Source organism: Elephantulus edwardii, unplaced genomic scaffold, assembly GCF_000299155.1.
Source record: "Elephantulus edwardii isolate Elephantulus edwardi_28Jun2011 unplaced genomic scaffold, EleEdw1.0 scaffold00113, whole genome shotgun sequence".
Classification (NCBI taxonomy): domain Eukaryota; kingdom Metazoa; phylum Chordata; class Mammalia; order Macroscelidea; family Macroscelididae; genus Elephantulus; species Elephantulus edwardii.
In genome coordinates this window covers 5,196,667-5,214,890 of record NW_006399863.1, presented here as the reverse complement: position 1 = coordinate 5,214,890, position 18,224 = coordinate 5,196,667, and the positions used below count along the sequence as shown (strand labels likewise).

Here is an 18,224-nt window from a genome sequence, read left to right as displayed (position 1 = left end):
AGAATCAAACACTGCCCACAATGGGTAGTCACTATGGTTTTGGCACACCTATGGCACAGTTGCTCCATTATGGCATTTGAGATCAAATGTCACAAGATTCAGTCAGTGTCACAGAAAATCCAGATGACAGCAAACTGACCATAGTACTGTATGACTTAGAAGAATGTTCCTCCAAAATATAGTAACAAGGGATTAAATTATAATCCCTCAGGCCCAACTTTTAAATATAAGGGACCTCTAAGAGGTCTTGTTGACTCTAAACAAGAGGTTTAAATAAAAACAATAAAAAAAATCCACACAGATCCTCAACCAAAATAAGAGCCCCATCTTACAGACTCGATCTGCTTCATCCAAATCCGAAATGGAGACAAGGGCTTTGGAGTTATATGTTGTTGTTTAGTGCCATCTAGTATCAACCCTATAAACAAAGGAACTACTGTCCTTCCTCTAAGTTCATAAAGCTTCCACAGGCAAGTTTAGGAAGTAGATGTTACTCCTGCTTCCAAGCTTGACTTAATCATTGAGCTCTACCAAACACTGTCAACCATGTGTAACCATTATGACATTATGGCACACCTTTCGGTATCATAGCAATCCAAAGTTACCTCAATACGGAGAAAGGACAGAACAGCACTGTACCACTTAGGAGAATGTTAATTTCAAAGCCAATAAAAAAAATTCATCAATGAAATTCAAGAATGTTAGAGCTCTGGAAATACTTGCAATAAATTCCCTTTTGCTTAAGGTTGTCAAAATTGGCTTCTTACAGTAATCATCCATGAAGTGGTTTGCGTCTATAGAGCAACATGCCATCTCTACTAAAACTGAAGGTTACCAGTGTATGAGTCTATCTCCTCACACTACCTGCTTCCTGAGAAATGGACAGAGTCTCTCAGTAAATGCAACATGAATACATACATATTTAAAGGTGAGGCTCGCCAATAATTAACATAAACAGTTCTGGTGGCTATGTAAATACTGAGAAAGAGCTTAGTGGATTAAAAAAAAATATTCTCTACTTGACTTCATTTTTACAATTAGGAAGTGATATTCATGCCCTGAAGTAATTCTCAGAGGCATTAGTCATTTTCAATCGATTTCCTGAAGAAGTCCAGTTAGCTAAAAGCCTACAGAGATAGGCCAGCCCTTCCATCTTACCTTCATTCACTACTCTTACACTATCCAATAGAATGTAGTTTTAAAGGGATGCTGAAGGGGTAAGTTCAGGTGCCCCACTACCAGAGGCTGAATCCCTTTCTCATTCTTTATTCAACTTGCAAGGTCATCCATGAAGTCCAGTAGCCAGCCAGCCAATGAGCTTGGCTTCCAGAGAGATGACCATCTGTTTTTCTATCTCTAACAAACAAACCATATCTGCTCTGTAAATCTACACTGCTTTTGGGATTGAGATTTAGGATGAAAACTAAAATGGATTTTTTTAAACCCAATTTTAATAGTTTACAAATTGTGTTTTGGATTGGCTATTTTTCCCCCTTGGTAGTAAATTTATGCTGCAAGAATCTATGAGTTGCACAAACAGCCTGAAATTGATCCTGTTCAAAGAATGCTACTATTTCCTAAAAATCTGGGCATTATATGCTTTCCAAATGTACAATGTCATCAAGGTTTTATGACATTTCCTACAAAAACTCAAAAAGTCAGGTAGCACTTCATCAGCTAAGTTTGAAGTCAGGTATTGGAACAGAAACCTTCTGGCTTCAGCATGAAAATGGACTTCAATATCACAGTGGAAGAGAGATACTGCATCGGATGATTTTCATGTGTGTGCATTTTTGTCTCCTAGTCTAAGAAACGAAACAAAACAAAAACCTACTTCATATTTTAGGATTATGGAGAAGAGCAAAAGTTCATTCTCTTCGACTTCTGTCTTCCTGCAAAAACTCATGAAAGATACTTTGTCTCCTGTGGTCCTCTATGTATTCAGCTTCACTTTCTTCCTTAAATGACAAAATGCATATAGCATTTTACCCATGCCTGCTGCCCAGGTACATGACCTGTTCCATGTAATTCACACAAGTCTTCTGGAATCCACGGCTCTGAAGGCAGAGCTGACAGAAATGGGGTGCAAGCCCAACCTCACCAGGTTAAACATGCCTATGAGAGGAGTTTACCCATTTCTACTGGCATCAAAGCAAAGTGCTGGTTGCCAATGAGTCAAGGAGAAAGAAATATTAAGTAATACTTTACCTCTGACATTGACATGAGTTTATTATTCTTCCATGCCAACACATCCTAATGCAAAGCTTATGCTTTTCCATCCCAGACCTGATCTAAATCACCCAATTATGTTGAATGTGGTTAAAAACTCTAAGGAATCCCCAGCATTCCAATACATGTTTCACTTGCCCATTAGTTTCTGTGTTAGTTGTACAACATTTTTACTCTTTCTGAAATCACTTTGTTAGAGAAAATTTTTTTCCACTTTGCAGCTACAACAGAGCTCCAATCCCTTCACCATATTTCCAGTGGATTAATCATATCTCAACATGTTTTGGAAAACATTTGGTGAAAATATGTGATGCTCAGTAACCTCTTCAAATATATATGATACCTTTTTCCAAATATATTCTCTACATGATTTAAACAAATGAGATCATTATGCTGTTATCAAAATGAACCATAATATATATCCCTATTTTGATGCATAGCAAGTAATTGCAAAGACCATGGCCTTATCAGGTGCACTTTAGTCCCAAGACTGACATAGTTGCTCTGCAGTACTTTGGAGAGGTTGCTAACAGCAGACTTTCCCAGTGCAATTTGTCTTTTAATTTCCTGGCTGCTGGTACCAAGAGCCAAGCAAACCGAAGCTGTTAGCAATCTCAATCTCTTCACCATTTATCATGATGCTGCCAATCAGCCTAGTGGTGAGAATCTTTGTTTTCTTTGATATTGAACTTCAATTCGTATTGAAGGTTGCCATCATTGACCTTCTGCAGCGATTGCTTCAGGTATTCCTCAGTTTCAACAAGCAGGATTGTATCATCTGTATAACACAGAGTGTTTGTTGATGAGTCTACCTCCAATCCTAAAGGTCATGGTGATGTTGTAACTCACTGTCGTAAATGACCTTATGTGCAGAAAAAAAAGTATTCCCCAATGGGGCCAGGCAACACTTTTTTTGTTACATATAACATCATTTAGGACAGTGATTCACAACATCACCATGACCTTCTGAGTGCGGAAGATCTAATAGTGGAGGAAAACATAAGGCTCCAAACTTTCTGGAATTTCTATATGAAGGAACAAAGCTTTAAAGATACACATGTGACAAATGATAAGTGCAACTTAGAAAGCAGATTATGGACATAGAGGTGGTGATTTCATTTTATTCAAGTTAAGCAAAGATGACCTGTCAAGTTCCATTTGGCAGAGACTTGAAAGAGGGAAGGGAAAACGCCAGGTGAATGCTACAAACGGCACAATACAAAAGAAACAGTGCATGGAGGCAGCTTAAAATTTTGTAATTGACTATGCAATGGAATTTGATTGTGCAGATCATAACAAACTAGGTAGCACTGAGAAAATGGGAATTTCAGAATACTTAAATATGCTCATGAGAAACCTGTACTTAGACTAAGAAACTGTTGTCCAAACAGTGCAAGAGAACTTTCAAATGACACGGTTTAAAATCAAGGAAGTGTGTGTCAGGGCTGAATCTGTTTTTCATACCTCTTTAATCTGTATGATGGGCAAATCATTTCAGAAGCTGGACTTCATGAAGAAAAATGAGGTATCAAGATTGAAGGAAGATTCATCCAATAGCCTCTGTTATGAAACAACTTTACTTGCTGAACATGAGAAAGGCTTGAGACATTTGCTAGTCAAGGACAGTAGCCTTCTATATAGATGACATATCAACATCCAGGGGGGGAAAATCCTCACCACTGGGCCAAAAGGCAAAAATATGATAGTGATAGATGGAAAAAGGATTGAAATTGTTAATGATTTCATCTTACTTGGTTCTGCAATCAACAACCTTGGTACTAGCAGTCAGGAGATCATGAGATGTACTAGAAAACTCTGCCTTTTAGGAACCTCTCCAAAGTCCTGAAGCACAATGACGTAAGTTTAAAGACTAAAGTGTGCCTGATTCAAGCCATGGTTTTCTAATCACCTACTACGCATCTGAGAGCTAGACAATGAATAAGGATGCCTGAGGACTATCAATGTCTTTCACTGTGGTGCTGGAGAAGAGTCCTGAATGGACTGACAAATAACAGATGTAACCAAAGTGCTCCTTAGATGCAAGAAGGGTGAATGAAGTTTAGACATTTTGTTAGAAGATGCTATTCTTTGGGAAAGGATATCATTCTTGGAAAGGTGGAGGACCAGTGAAAGAGAAGAAGACCCTCAATGAGATGGGTTGATACAGTAAGTGTAGCAATGGGCTCGAGTGTACAGGGGATGATAATGATGATGAAAGACAGGACAAGGTTAGGGTTTGTTGTTCACAGGGTCACTTTGAATCACACTCAACTCAATGGCACCTGACAACACAGTAGCCACATTAAACTAAATCTACTGACATGAGTTAACTACAACTCACAGTGATGCGATAGGACAGAGTAGAACTGCCTCACAGGGTTGCATCAGGATTGAAGGAAGACTCATCAACAACCTGAATTATGCAGATGATACAACTTTGCTTGCTTAAAGTGAGGAAAATATGAAATGCTTGCTACAGAAGACCAAAGACTACAGCCTTCAGTTTGAATTCCATCACAGCATCAAGAAAACCAAGATCCTCACCACAGGACCAAAGTCAATGTTATGATAGATGGCGAAAGGAAGCTGTCAGTGGTTTAATATTCCTTGGATCAATCATCAACATCCTTTGTCCCAGCAGTCAGAAAATCAGGAGATGTAGTGCACTAGACAAACCTAATGTCAGGAACTTCTCCAAAATGATGAAGAACAATCATGTCAATTTGATGACTAAGGTGCACCTGATTCAGGTCATGATCTTCTCAATCACCTGCTATGCATCAGAGAACTGGGCATGAATAAGAATGGCTGAAGAAGAACTGATGCCTTTGAGTTGTGGTGCTGGAGAACAGTACTGATAGCCTGTGAACTGCAAAAAGGGGAAACATGTGTCTTGGGCAAAGTGAAGCCAATGTGCTCCTTGGAGGCAAAGACGACATTGCTATGTGCCGTCAGAGTGTCACCTGTGCTGAATTCCTCCATGTCTTTCTCTTTCTGATGTCTGTCCTGTTCTTTACTGTCTGTTTTCTTCATGTATATGTTTCTGTATTTTGCTCTTTTCAAAACTTAAGACTAATTAGGTTCAGAACCCATCTTACGCTGGTATCATCTCACTGACAAAACACAAGGAATGCATTTCCAGAGAGGATTTCATTCACAGGTATACTAGATACCATCAAGTCAGAACTGACCCAGAGCTGACCAACTCTTATCAGGTTTTCAGAGGCAATTAATTGCACAGGAGGAGACTGCCTATCTTTCTCTCATTGGAGCAGCTGGTAGATTTGAACCATGTGTCTTCGGGTTGGCAGTACAACTTCTTACTACTAGACTCCTAGAACTCCCTTTTCACAGGTATTGTTAAGTTCTATAGAGCTGACTACAACTCAGAATGACTCAATGAACAGATGGCCTGAAACCTGCCCTATCCTGTGCCATCATCATCATCATCCCTGATACACTATAGCCCACCGCTAAAGTCACTGTGTCAATCCATCTCATTGAGGTCTTCCTCTCCTTTGCTGACGCTCCATCTTTCCAAGCATGATATCCCTTTCCAAGGAAAGCCTTGCATCTCCAAAGTATAGGAGATGAAGTTTTGCCATCTTTGCCTCCAATGGCCAACTCTGGTGGCACTTTTTCCAGGACTTACCTGTTTGTTCTTCTGGAAGTCCATGGGCTATTCACAGGCATAAGGGCAAGGAATCCAACACAGATTTTGGGATGATACATTTCAACTAATAATACCAGATCAAGAATCTCCTTTTTTACTCCAGTTCTCTTGGAGCTTATTCATAGTCTGTCCTTAATTTCAAATGATAAATTTGTTTAAATTAATCCGCCTCCCTCCATTAAAAAAAAATCCCTCAGGTTTGGAAGTATAGCATTTACTAAAGTTCATTTAAATAAAAGTGTATAAAACATATCTAAGTCTCATAAAACACGTTCTTCAACTCTTAATAAGGAAAATGAAAGCATTAAATGACTATAAATTTTTCTAATTATTTGAGGCTTACACTCAGTTTGTAAATTACCTTCATGTTACAGGCTGGTAAGCAAACAAGGTATGTAGTTTCTAGGTAATCAAATGATAATTTATCAGGCCATGCTAACTGTAAGTTAGTTAAAAGGTAATATTTCCTAATCTAAAATCCTTACTAATTTATCATTTTACCCTCCATACAAAAATTCCTCTAAAATGATAACATATTGAAGATCTTGAAGTGAGTTTATACTTCTTGGCTCTTTCCAATTCCCAGCCTGAAGGGCTTATGCCAGCCATTTACCTTTTTCTGAAGAACGTTGATTTTCCTTTCCTTTACTTCTAACATATCTTTCATGTCACGAATCTCTCCCGCCAATGTCCCCTTCTCTTCTGTGAGATCCTGCAGCTGTTTCGTCTTCTTATTAAGAAAAGATTCTTTCTCTTCCAACCGCAATCTCAGTGCATCTACCTGTAATTGGGGAAAGGAAATACAGATTATGCATTTATAAGAAGGTTATCAAAAAATGTGGGCTATTCCCTAAGATATGGGTAGAGAAGAAGGGGGTTGTCATAGGAGGGCTGGAGAGAAGCTAGCTAAGCAGAGCACCATTCAATCAGTCCTGTTCACATGCACTTTGACCATTTTAACAGCCTACATTTACATGTATCACTTGCTATGCATCTGAGAGTTGCATAATCAATAAGGCTGACAGAAGAACAAGTGATGTATTTGACTGTGGTGCTGAATAAGAGTACTGAATATGCAATGGACTGAAAAAAGAACAAAGAGGTACTTCTTGGAGAGGATACAGTCAGAGTGCTCTTTGGAGGCAAAGATGATAAAGCACATACTTGGGACATGTTGTTAGGAGAGGCTATTATTTGGAACATCATGCTTGGAAAGGTGAAGGGTCAGCAAAAGAGAGGAAGACCCTCAAGCAGATGGATTAACACAGTGACTGAAGTAATGGGTTCAAGTATGTCAGAAATTATGAGGATAGCACAAGATAGGACGGGGTTCAGGTCTACTGTTCTGAATAGGTTGCTATGAGTTATACTCACGCAAAAACACTTAACAACAACAACAGCAACAAACATCTACCAGAAAGTCTAGTTGTCTGTGGATGTAAACAAGAATATATATTTTAAAATATAATGCTTATACAAAACGAAATATTCTAATGAAGTAGCTTTGGATTCTCTGGGTGGTATAAACAGTTAACATGCTTGGTAATGAACTAAAAGGCTGGCGGTTCAAGTATACCTAGAGGCATCTAAATAGATTATATACTTAGTACTTGGTAGTTATTTCTGAAAAATCAATCATTGAAAAACTCTATCTAACACAGATCTACCCTCATGCACATAGGGTCACCATGAGGCAGAGTCAACTCCATGGCAACTGCTGTGATCTTAAAAAAGAAAACAAAGCAAACAAACCAAAACACAGTTATGTTTCTATGCAGGAAAGCCCCCACTGGGACACTAGGAACTCTAACCCTCCATACTTTGAGACTCCAGTAGGAAAAGCAGTGCAGGCTCTATAATAGCACCTTGTAGGAACATGGAAAACAAAGCACTTTGTGGGCATCTCGAAGAACAAAATTATCACATTGATAAATTCTCCTAAACTGCCAAGAGGAAGTAAACGCTGCTGGAGGGAGAAAATAGGAAAACAATACTTATTTTCCAGTTTTAGGAGAAATTGCTTTCCAAATTCTTTCATGCTAATTTTTTTTTTTAAAAAAAAGGATACCAAAAAAAAATCCTATTTTTACCTTAGCTTAAGAATTAGAAAATGACAATTCATACTTTTCAAAAGGAAAAGGCTGTTTCTAAATGAAGCAGCTAAGGCTTTGTTACTATTTTTATGTATCATATTATATAAGAAAATCAATAACACTCTATTTCTACTTTCTTTGACTAGATCAGAGGGGGGAAAGAACAAAACATTGGAATTTTAGAAAATGAGGCAATCCAAAGATTATAAACCATCAAACGACTTCTTCAAGTGAATCCTTCCAAAAAATGCTTTTTTAAAATTCTACTTTATTAATAATAAGCATCATATTTACGTTCAATGTTTATAAACATCCACTACACTAGTCTCAAACAAAACTCCAAAACCAAAACAGCTGATTCTTAATTTTGTCAGTAACAAGCTATGAGATTTCATAGGAATTAGCCTCAGTTGAACAATAGTATTTAAAATAATATTCCTGAGACAATAACTTTTATACTGGATGCAAAAATATCTTGTAACATCTCACCTGAATGACAAAGCTTCCTTACCAGTATGTCCACCAGAACTTATTTCCCTCTAGATCATTAAAGATAATGCAATGTGTGATCATATGGAAAGACCAGAGTTTAGATATACCCACAGAACCAAGTGGCTACTTCCTCAAAGATCTGCCCTAGTTATTTTGAGAAAATACACATTAGAGCAACAACAAAAAACCCTCGCCTCCTTGATGTTTGGTCTTCTTGATGTGGAAAAGGAATATACTAAGAAAAATAGATGCATTTGAGCTGTGGTGCTAGAAAAAGAGTCTTGAACATACCATGGACCTCCAAGGAAACAAATAGATCTGTCCTGGAGAGGATGAAATCAAGTTTCTCCTTGGAGGCAAGTATTTCTGAGGATCTGTCTCACGTATTTGGGCATTTTTCCAGGAGGGACTAGTCCTTGGAGAAGGACATCATACTTGGAAGGGTGGAAGGACAGTGCAGTAGAGGAAGAAGAGATGGACTGACACAGTACCTGGGGTAATTGGGATGGGTGTGTTGGAGTCAGTGAGATTGCCTCAGGATAGGACAGAACTCAGAGGTGTTGTGCATAGGGTCACTATGAGTCAGTCCTAGGTGATTGGATGGCATACAACAGACTATGAAAAACTTAAATCACTGGTGGTTATTATGTATCATCAAGTCAGAACTGGGCCATAGCTGAGGAGACTTCCTCCCAGAAAGCAGCTGGTGGATTTCAATCACCAGATCCCCACCACTGGGCTACTAAATTCACATACAGTGACTACAAAAACTTACACCTCATACCCACATTTACAACAATGCTCATCTCAGCACCATTCATACTACTAGTTCAAGTCCAAAACATCCTAAATGACCTTTAGCAAGGGAGTGTATTTATATGGAATACCATTTCACCACCAAGAGGAATGAACTACAGACACATACAACAATGAAAATGTATTTCAAAATTATCCTGAGTGAAGGAAGGCAGATGAATTATATAAGATTCCATTTCTATGAAGTTCTAGGGAATTAGGAGTAATAATGAATGGGAATCAGAACTGGCACTGTGGTTATCTGGGGTGTGGAGTGGAAGGTACTGAATAATTCAAGGGGGGATTATCTTTACATTTTTTAGTGTCACTGTGGGTGTGGTTACATGGTTACAATGTTGTTGTTGTTGTTGCTGTTATGTGCCATCCAGTCACTTGCGACTCATAGCGACCCTATGTACAACAGCCCTAAACTCTGCTCTGTCCTGTGCCAATCGCACCGTCCCTGACACTCCCATCTCGATTATCCCAGTCACTGAATCAATCCACCTCATAGAGGGCCTTCCCCTCCTGCACTGTCCCTCCACCCTCCCAAGCCATGATGTCCCTCTCTAAGGACCAGTCTCTCCTCACAACATGTCCAAAGTATGTTAGACGGAGCCTCAGAATCCTTGCCTCCAAGGAGCCACCCGGTTTAAACCTTTCCGGGATGAATCTGTTTGTTTTCCTAGCAGTCCATGGTATTCTCAATAGTCTTCTCCAGCACCACAGCTCAAAGGCATCAATTCTCCTGTCCTTGGTCATTGTACAACTCTCTGATGCATAACATGGTTACATAGATATGTCAAAACTCACTGGCCTTTAAGGTTGTAATTTATAGCTCAATAAATTTGCAAAGCATATGCATACACTACTACGAATTCATTAATAAACATCTTGCAGAAACTTCTTTCCTAAAAGAGAGTAAAGGACAACAAAGCCTGACAAACAGTTTACCATATCACTTTGCTGAGAGGATAACAGAACAAGAGGTGGGAAGGGTGTGTACTGGCGATCAAGTGCAGTGGTGGTGGAACAATTTACTCCTCATCTTCCATACCAGGACGTCAATAGGTAATAGCCGCATCAACAGTCAGAAAGACATGATGCAAGTATGTCATAACCCCCCGTAAACCAGTAGCTAATGGATACTGATGCATGGTGGCCTCACTGTTTGAACCAGGAGAGTAGAAGCGGCTCCACGGGGTTCTTACTGCCTGGTTTTTCAGAAGCAGATCTCCTTTCTCCTGAGGTGCCAATGGGTAGATGAATCTTGACACTTTTACTTAGTGGCTAAACATATTCATCCTTGCACCATGCAGGGCCTACCACACACTATTGCAAATATCAAAATTACCAACCAGAAGAAATTTAAAGGCATTAACTCCTAGTCAGGAAAAACAGGGCTGAGACAGGTGGGGAACTCTTGTATCTTCTATCAGAATCTTTCTGATCTTGCTTCGTTATGCTAAGAAAAAGTGGAACTGAGATTAAAAGTCAATGTTGGTTTTGTTGTTATGTGCCATCAGTTTCCTGCAACTCATAGTGATCCTATGTACAACAGCTCTGAAGCCTGCCCTGTCCTGAGCCAGTCTCACTACCTCTGACATACCCTGTTACCCCAGTTACTGTATCAATGCATCTCACCTGGGGTCTTCCTCTCCTGTGCTGTCCCTCTATCCTTATAAACATGATATCCTTCTCCAAAGACTGGTCCCTTCTAGCTACTCACATACTGCCAAAGTATGTGAGACACAGCTTCAAAATCCCAGCCTCCAAGGGAAACTTGGTTTCACTCTCTCCAAAATAGTCCTATTTGTTTTCTTGCTAGTCCGTGATATGTTCAAGAGTCTTCTCCAGCATCGTAATTTCAAGGCATCAATTCTTCTGTCATCCTTAGTCACTGTCCAGCTCTCTGGTGCATAGCAAGTAACTGAAAAGACCGTGCCTGGGTCAGGTGCACCTTAGTCTCTAGACTGACATCAATGCTTCTCAGTACTCTGGAGAGGTCCCTGACAGTAGATTTTCCCAGTGCAATTCATCTTTTTATTTCCTAATTGTTGGTCCTGTATTGCTGTTGATTGTGGAGCCAAGCAAGCTGTAATTGTTAATAATCTCAATCTCTTCTCCATCTATCATGGTGCTGCCAATTTAAAGGATGTCATATCACAAAATGTTTGTTGTTGTAGTTAAGTGCTGTCAAGTCATTTATGACTCATAGTGACCCCATGAACAAAAGCTCAGAACACTACTCCATCCTGAATCTACCTCACCATCTCTAACACACCTACCCCCATTACCCTAGTCACTGAGTCAATCCATTTCATTGAGGGTCTTCCTATCTTAAACTGTCCCTTCACCCTCTCCAAGGATTGGTCTTTCCTTGCAACATGTCCAAAGTATATCAGATGGAACAATCACAAAATAAGGTATTAATAAATAAATAGCTCTATAGAGTGAAGACACAGAGTCAAAAAGCAACTGGAGCGATGGGAAAAGGACACATAGACTCAGTTAGACTTGCTCTAATTCTATTTGACTGTGAAGATCAGGGCTGACAGTGCTCATTTTCCCATCCACCTTCTCAGCTTCAATTTTTGCATCTGTAAAACAGAGAGGTTGGAATAGTTGCTCCTCAAGAATCTACCACTTGTGCTGTTAAAGGCAGAAATCAACTTTTGGTAGAATACAGCAAGGAAAGTCAATGAGATTAGAGATGGGGTGAATGAAACATGACATTAAATAAGTGTGAGAATACACACTCCTTTATTTCCTGTTTTTAAGAAAGGTATGCCAAACTTTCATTACAAGGGGACAAGGTGGTGAAGAGTCAGGAAAATAGCAAGAAAGGTGAAGAGGAAGCTCCCAGCAAAGCTTTATCTTCTCTGTCTCCAAGGAGCACTGTAGTTGCACCTTCTCCAAGACACATTTGTTTGTTCTTTTGGCAGTCTGTGGGATGTTCATTGCTCTTCTGTAACACTACAGATCAAAGGCATCAATTCTTCTGTCATCCTTATTCATTGTTCAGCTCTCAAATGCATAGCAAGTGATCAGAAAGACGATGGTCTGAAAAAGATGCATCGTGGTCCTCAAACTGACATCATAGCACCTCAATATCTTTGGAGAGGTCCTTGAGTGCAGACTTTCCCCAGTGTAATACATCTTCTGATTTTCTGACTGCTGGTAACAAGACAGTTGATTATGGATCCAAGTAAGATGAAATTGTAGATAGTTTCAATCATTTCTCCATCTATCATGATGCCTATAAGTTCAGTGGTAAGAATTTCTGTTTTCTTAACATTAAGATGCAATCCATATTGAAGACTATTTTCTTTGATCTTCTGCAACCATGCTTCAAGTCCTCCTCCTTTCAGCAAACAAAGTATCATCTGCATAATGCAGGATGAGTCTTCCTCTGACCCTGATGCCACCTTCTTCATAAAGTCCAGTGTCTTGAATAATTTGCTCAGCATATAGACTGAATAGGTATGGAGAAGGAATACCACCAGCCTGACATACTTCCTCCTTTAATTTTTCTTGCTTTTTAACAGCATTAGTGGCACTTCCATGAATATGGCAGGATACACTCTACCAGATCACACGGTCTTCTGAGTTACTTTCTCTTTTTGAAGATATAAATGATATTAGGCAAGATGCAGAGAGAGAGTAATGTTAATATCAACAAGAAAGAGAAGCCTGAATCAGAAACTCATCCTTTGCCTTGGTGGTCTTTGTGATGATAACGTCCTGAGATGCAGGAGGAGATTGAAGCTAAGGCACATGGAGACTTCAAAAGGCCACCAAACCCACAGATGCTCAAAGGAGATGAGGACCTTCCTCCAGAGACGAAAGCAAAAGTCTCCTCCCAAAGCTGCCATCATGAATTCCAAGTCTAGCCTTCTGAGCCACAAGAATCCACCTATGGTACTTTTGTTAAAGCAACAAAGGATAGCTAAGATAGTCTGTATATCTGGACTAAAGAAAACATCCAATACACAAAACTGTGATATAAATAAAAGACAATATAAGAGCAAGTAAAAATTCTTGACAAGAGTTTTTGAGAAGACATTTGTAGCAATGAAAAATGCATAGTACCTTCTCACCATGTGTGAGTAGCAGAGCCTGGCTGCACCTTCCTGAGCACAGGAGAGCTGAAAAGCAACCCTAGCTGTGGGAATGTTTCACTGGAATGAAAGCGGAGAGCAATAATGGCTGTGATCAACACACAACTCACAGTGCCCAAACTCCACATTGCAGGGGAAGTCTGCCAGCTGAGGTCTTCAGGTGGAGAGTTTATTTTCTGTATGCCAAGAAGCATGTACTTAGCTTCAAAGGAATTTGAATTGTGCTCTTCAATCACCTTCATTCTATCTTTAGAGCTAGGTACAATCATCTCAAATAAAAAAGTAAAGCTTATGAATTTTTCTTTCTGTTTTTAAGTGAAGGCAAAACTTTGACCTGAACTGCATCCAATTCTTAACCGCCATCAGCCTGGCTTGTAGTAAGCAAGTATGACATCATTTCTAAAGTCAAATTTGAACTTCCAGATGGTGTGAAACCACAAGCAGACACACAAGCCTTCTGATGCACAGAATTTAAATACAGAAAAGAATGGGGAGATATATATATATATATATATATATATATATATATATATATATATATAAATTATTATATGTGTAAATTAAATATTAAGATTACTCTTTCCAAACTCTGGGCATTAATAAGTGCTATTAATGCTACTTTCACTATAAGCTAACTTCATCCAAGGGTGTACAGTACTTAAAGATGGATCAGACAGCCCTAGAAGTCTAGATTATACTTCAACATCAGGTAGAGACATAAAAGTAAAATGCTTGGGAATAAGAAATACCCTTTCTTGCCTCTTCACTCAACACCACATAATTTTAAGAGCCCTGACTCTCTCTGAAACTCTGGCAGTTGACTCAATAATAAAACTTGGCAAAGCTAAGAGCAACATCATTTCCCCATAAAAACAATAGAAAATTAGAACTGTATGATATGGTCAGTACACAAAGATCCATAGAGTAAATCTGCAATTTTGACATACAATTTAGCAGCATGCTAAAGCTAACACTAGGATAATCTTTACATTTTAGGAGAATTATCCATTTCCTTCTGATTCAGTTATAAGTGTGTGAATGTGTGGATGAACAGAAGGGGGGCCAAAGAGAGAGAGGGGGAACACAAACTTAACATATGAAAATTTAACCTTTTATCTGGCAGTATAAAAACATAAAACATTTGTTATCACTTCAGTTCCAGGTAATAACTTAAAAGAAAAAGACCATGGCAATGAAATTGGCAAAAATTGCCAAAATCAGAGTTAAACATAATTAATCTTCATGTCAGCACCCAGGAATTATAACCAGTTCCAATGGTGAGGTATGTTTCTAGAAGTTCTATACATAAGCCTGTCGACCTTTCTGCCATATTTTATGTGGGCTTTCAGAAATGGTTTCAATGTTGTGACAAAATACTAAGTGCTACTTGATGTACCGTAAATATTTTTTTTTAATAAAATCAAATGGTTCATTTCAATCTTAAAATGACTGCAGCAACACTTGACCAAAAAAAAAAAAACACACTTGAAGGAGAAAAAAGAGGCTGCTCGGAACTTTTCACAGATTAAATACTAGTTGCTTGACAACATTTCAAGAACTGAATAAATATGCTATCATGAAGAACAACTTTAAAAAGAAAAAGAACCTGGAACACTCACAAAATTTCCCAAAATAATTTTATTTCACATTCTAAGTTCTTCGTGTTTGTTTTTCCTAATAGTATAGTCGGGTTAAGAGTTATATTTGAATTTGACTCAACTTGCAATCATTCAAATGAAAAGACAATTTCAAAGCTGGAAGCATGTGTAATGTACACAGCTTCCAAAGACACAAACAAAAAAGAACTTAAAACTTGCTGTGGTGGGAACCACTGGTTCTTCCTGAATCCTGGGAATGCTTTTTTTCTTTCTGGACGCAGGGAAGATGGCACTTTCACAGCCCCTTTGCAGGAAGATGAGGCAGTATGTCTGATTCATGAAATGTAAGCAGGAACTGGCACAGAACACTACCCGTCTGCAAAATTTTAGAGTTTGTATACCATTTCTACCCTCTTTCTTTTTCTCTGAGATCTTGGATTTTTCCAGATGGTGAAGCAAAGCAACAAAAACGGCAGAACCACCATAAATCTGTATCCTCAAGGGATCCTAAGAGGCAAAACCTCCTCCTTCCATCCAGGCTTCATTTCCTTTGTTTCTTCTTCAACATGGGTGGGACTCAGAAGAAACAAGAAATAAATTCTTGTTGTGTGAAACCACTGAGATTTCTGAATATCCTTGTTACTGAAATAGCCTAACCTGTCGTGGCCAACACATACATTGTCTATGTAATTAAGAACTAAATCATTTCATGAAATCACTTAACCTGTTATACTACTTAAGAAAAATAGGAGACTTTTAATCTAGCACCGCCTTGTTGTTGTTGTTAGTTATCAACGAGTTGCCCTCTAACTGCTGGTAACCCTGTGACACGATGCCCAATCTTGTGTCATTCCTGAGCAGAATTGCACATAAGACTATTATGATCTATAGGATTTTCATTTGACAATTTCCTGAAGATTACTAGGCCTTTCTCTCTAGTTCATCTTTGGAAGCGCCACTGAAACTTCGTCAGCATGACACAACCACACAAGTCTCCCCTGATAACATACTTGTGATGAGTGTACATGAAGATCATTGGTTGGGAACTCAGCCTTGAAGGTGAGGATCATACCAATGAGCCATCTTGGGACCACTGTTACTTATTTACTCATTGAGTTCTTCACTTTCATACCTGTTTGGAATAGAATGCCAAGGTGATGAAAATGGTGCTGATATTCTCTCAACAACGCAATCTTAAACTAACATTATGCTTAGTATGAGACCTACAACAGTGATGCCTCCAGGATCTGGAAGCTGTAAGTCTCTAAGTCAATAAGGCAAGTGTGAGCAGAAGGCAGACTGGGTTCCAGACACAGCTGTGCCACTAACAACCTGAGACAAAAACCCACCCTCCTTCCAAAGCCTGCTTCCTCCTCTGTCTACCAGGATGGTCTTATTCCTTCCTCATCACTCCTTCCATAGAGAAGGTCATTGCTCACTTCGATGGGTCTTGAAAGGGAATGAGGGCTCATTCAAGTTAATATACAATGGAAACCTCAGAAAGATGAAAAAGGAGCTAGTTAACTATTTGAGTATGTCCCTGGCTGTGCTCAGAAATTAAAAAGGAAAACAACACACACGAACAACAACAAAAATCCCATTGCGGTAAAGTTGACATCACTACTATAAGACTGAATAGAATTTCCCTACAGAATTTCCAAGATTAAAAATCTCAGTAGAAACAGACTGCCTCCATGGAGTATCTGGTAGATTTGAACTATGGACCTTTCAGTTAACACCTGCATGCTTAACCAGATTAAGCCTGGTTAAGGCCACCAGAGCTCCTTCTTTTGTCTTAAAGATGGACCTACAGCATGAAAAGAAAACCTATAGACTGAGAACAAACATTTGGCAATACCATCTGAAACAAGGGCTTCATAACGAAAGTTTACAGAACATTCCTGGGCCTCCAAAAGAAAAAGACTGATAATCCAATTACAAAATGTGCAAGAGACATGGTAAGAATTTTCACAGAGTAGGACATTTGGCAAAAGAGACACATGAAGAAATGCTCAAAATCACTGGTAATAAGAGAAATACAAATCAACATCACAATGAAATACCATCTTACCCCAGGAGTGGTGGCAAAGTTTAGCAGGGCAGGAAGTGATAAATGTTGGAGGGGATGTTGTGAGGCATGAACTCTTATACATTGTTGGTGGGAATGTAAAATAGTACAACCACTCTGGAAGGCATTTTGGCATTTCCTCAAAAAGCTGAATATAGAACAGACCCACTACAAAAGACCCATTATAAAAGAAGAAATTTTTTTTTTTTCTTTTTAATATGGAACGCTTCACGAATTTGCGTGTCATCCTTGCGCAGGGGCCATGCTAATCTTCTCTGTATCGTTCCAATTTTAGTATATGTGCTGCCAAAGCGAGCACATAAAAGAAGAAATTGAAAAGGTAATACAACAACTTCCAACCAAAAAAAGCCCTGGACCAGATGGTTTTGCAAGTGAATTTTATCAAACATTCAGAGAAGAACTGTTACCAATTCCACATAAATTATTTCAGAAAATAGAAGAAGATGGAACCTTCCCAGATTCATTCAATGAAGCAAACATATCTTTGATACCAAAGCCAGGAAAAGACATCACCAAAATAAAAAAATATAGGCCAATATCTCTCGTGAACACTGATGCAAAAATCCTGAATAAAATACTGGCAAATAGAATCCAACGATACATCAAAGAAATAATTCACCATGATCAAGTGGGATCCATAACAGGTATGCAAGGATGGTTCAACATAAGGAAAACAATTCATGTCATTCATCACATTAACAAAGCAAGGAACAAGAACCACATGATCCTATCAATTGACAAAATCCAACACCCTTTCCTGATTAAAACACTCAACAAAATAGGATTAGACGGAAATTTCTTCAGCATAATAAAAAGTATTTATGAAAACCCAAGAGCCAATATTGTTCTCAATGGAGAGAGGTTAAAGGCATTCCCTGTAAGAACAGGAACTAGGCAAGGATGCCCACTATCACCTCTCTTACTCAATATTGTTTCGGAAGTCTTAGCGATAGCAATAAGACAAGAGAAGGGAATCAAAGGTATCCAAATTGGCAAAGAGGAGGTAAAATTATCCCTCTATGCGGATGGCATGATAGTATACTTAGAAAATCCTAAAGACTCAGCCAGAAAACTACTGGACACAGTGGTCCAATTTAGCAAAGTGGCAGGATACAAGATCAACATACAAAAATC

General features: G+C 38.8%; 1 protein-coding gene across 1 annotated transcript in view; it reads right to left on the bottom strand.

Annotated features, from left to right (window-relative positions):
• Positions 1 to 18,224, bottom strand: part of ERC2 (ELKS/RAB6-interacting/CAST family member 2) — a 1,171,987-nt gene that overhangs the window by 593,504 nt on the left and 560,259 nt on the right. Inside the window, exon 7 of the mRNA XM_006892220.1 lies at positions 6,516 to 6,683. Coding sequence (XP_006892282.1) covers positions 6,516 to 6,683 — 168 coding nt within the window. The remainder of the gene's footprint in view (positions 1 to 6,515; positions 6,684 to 18,224) is intronic.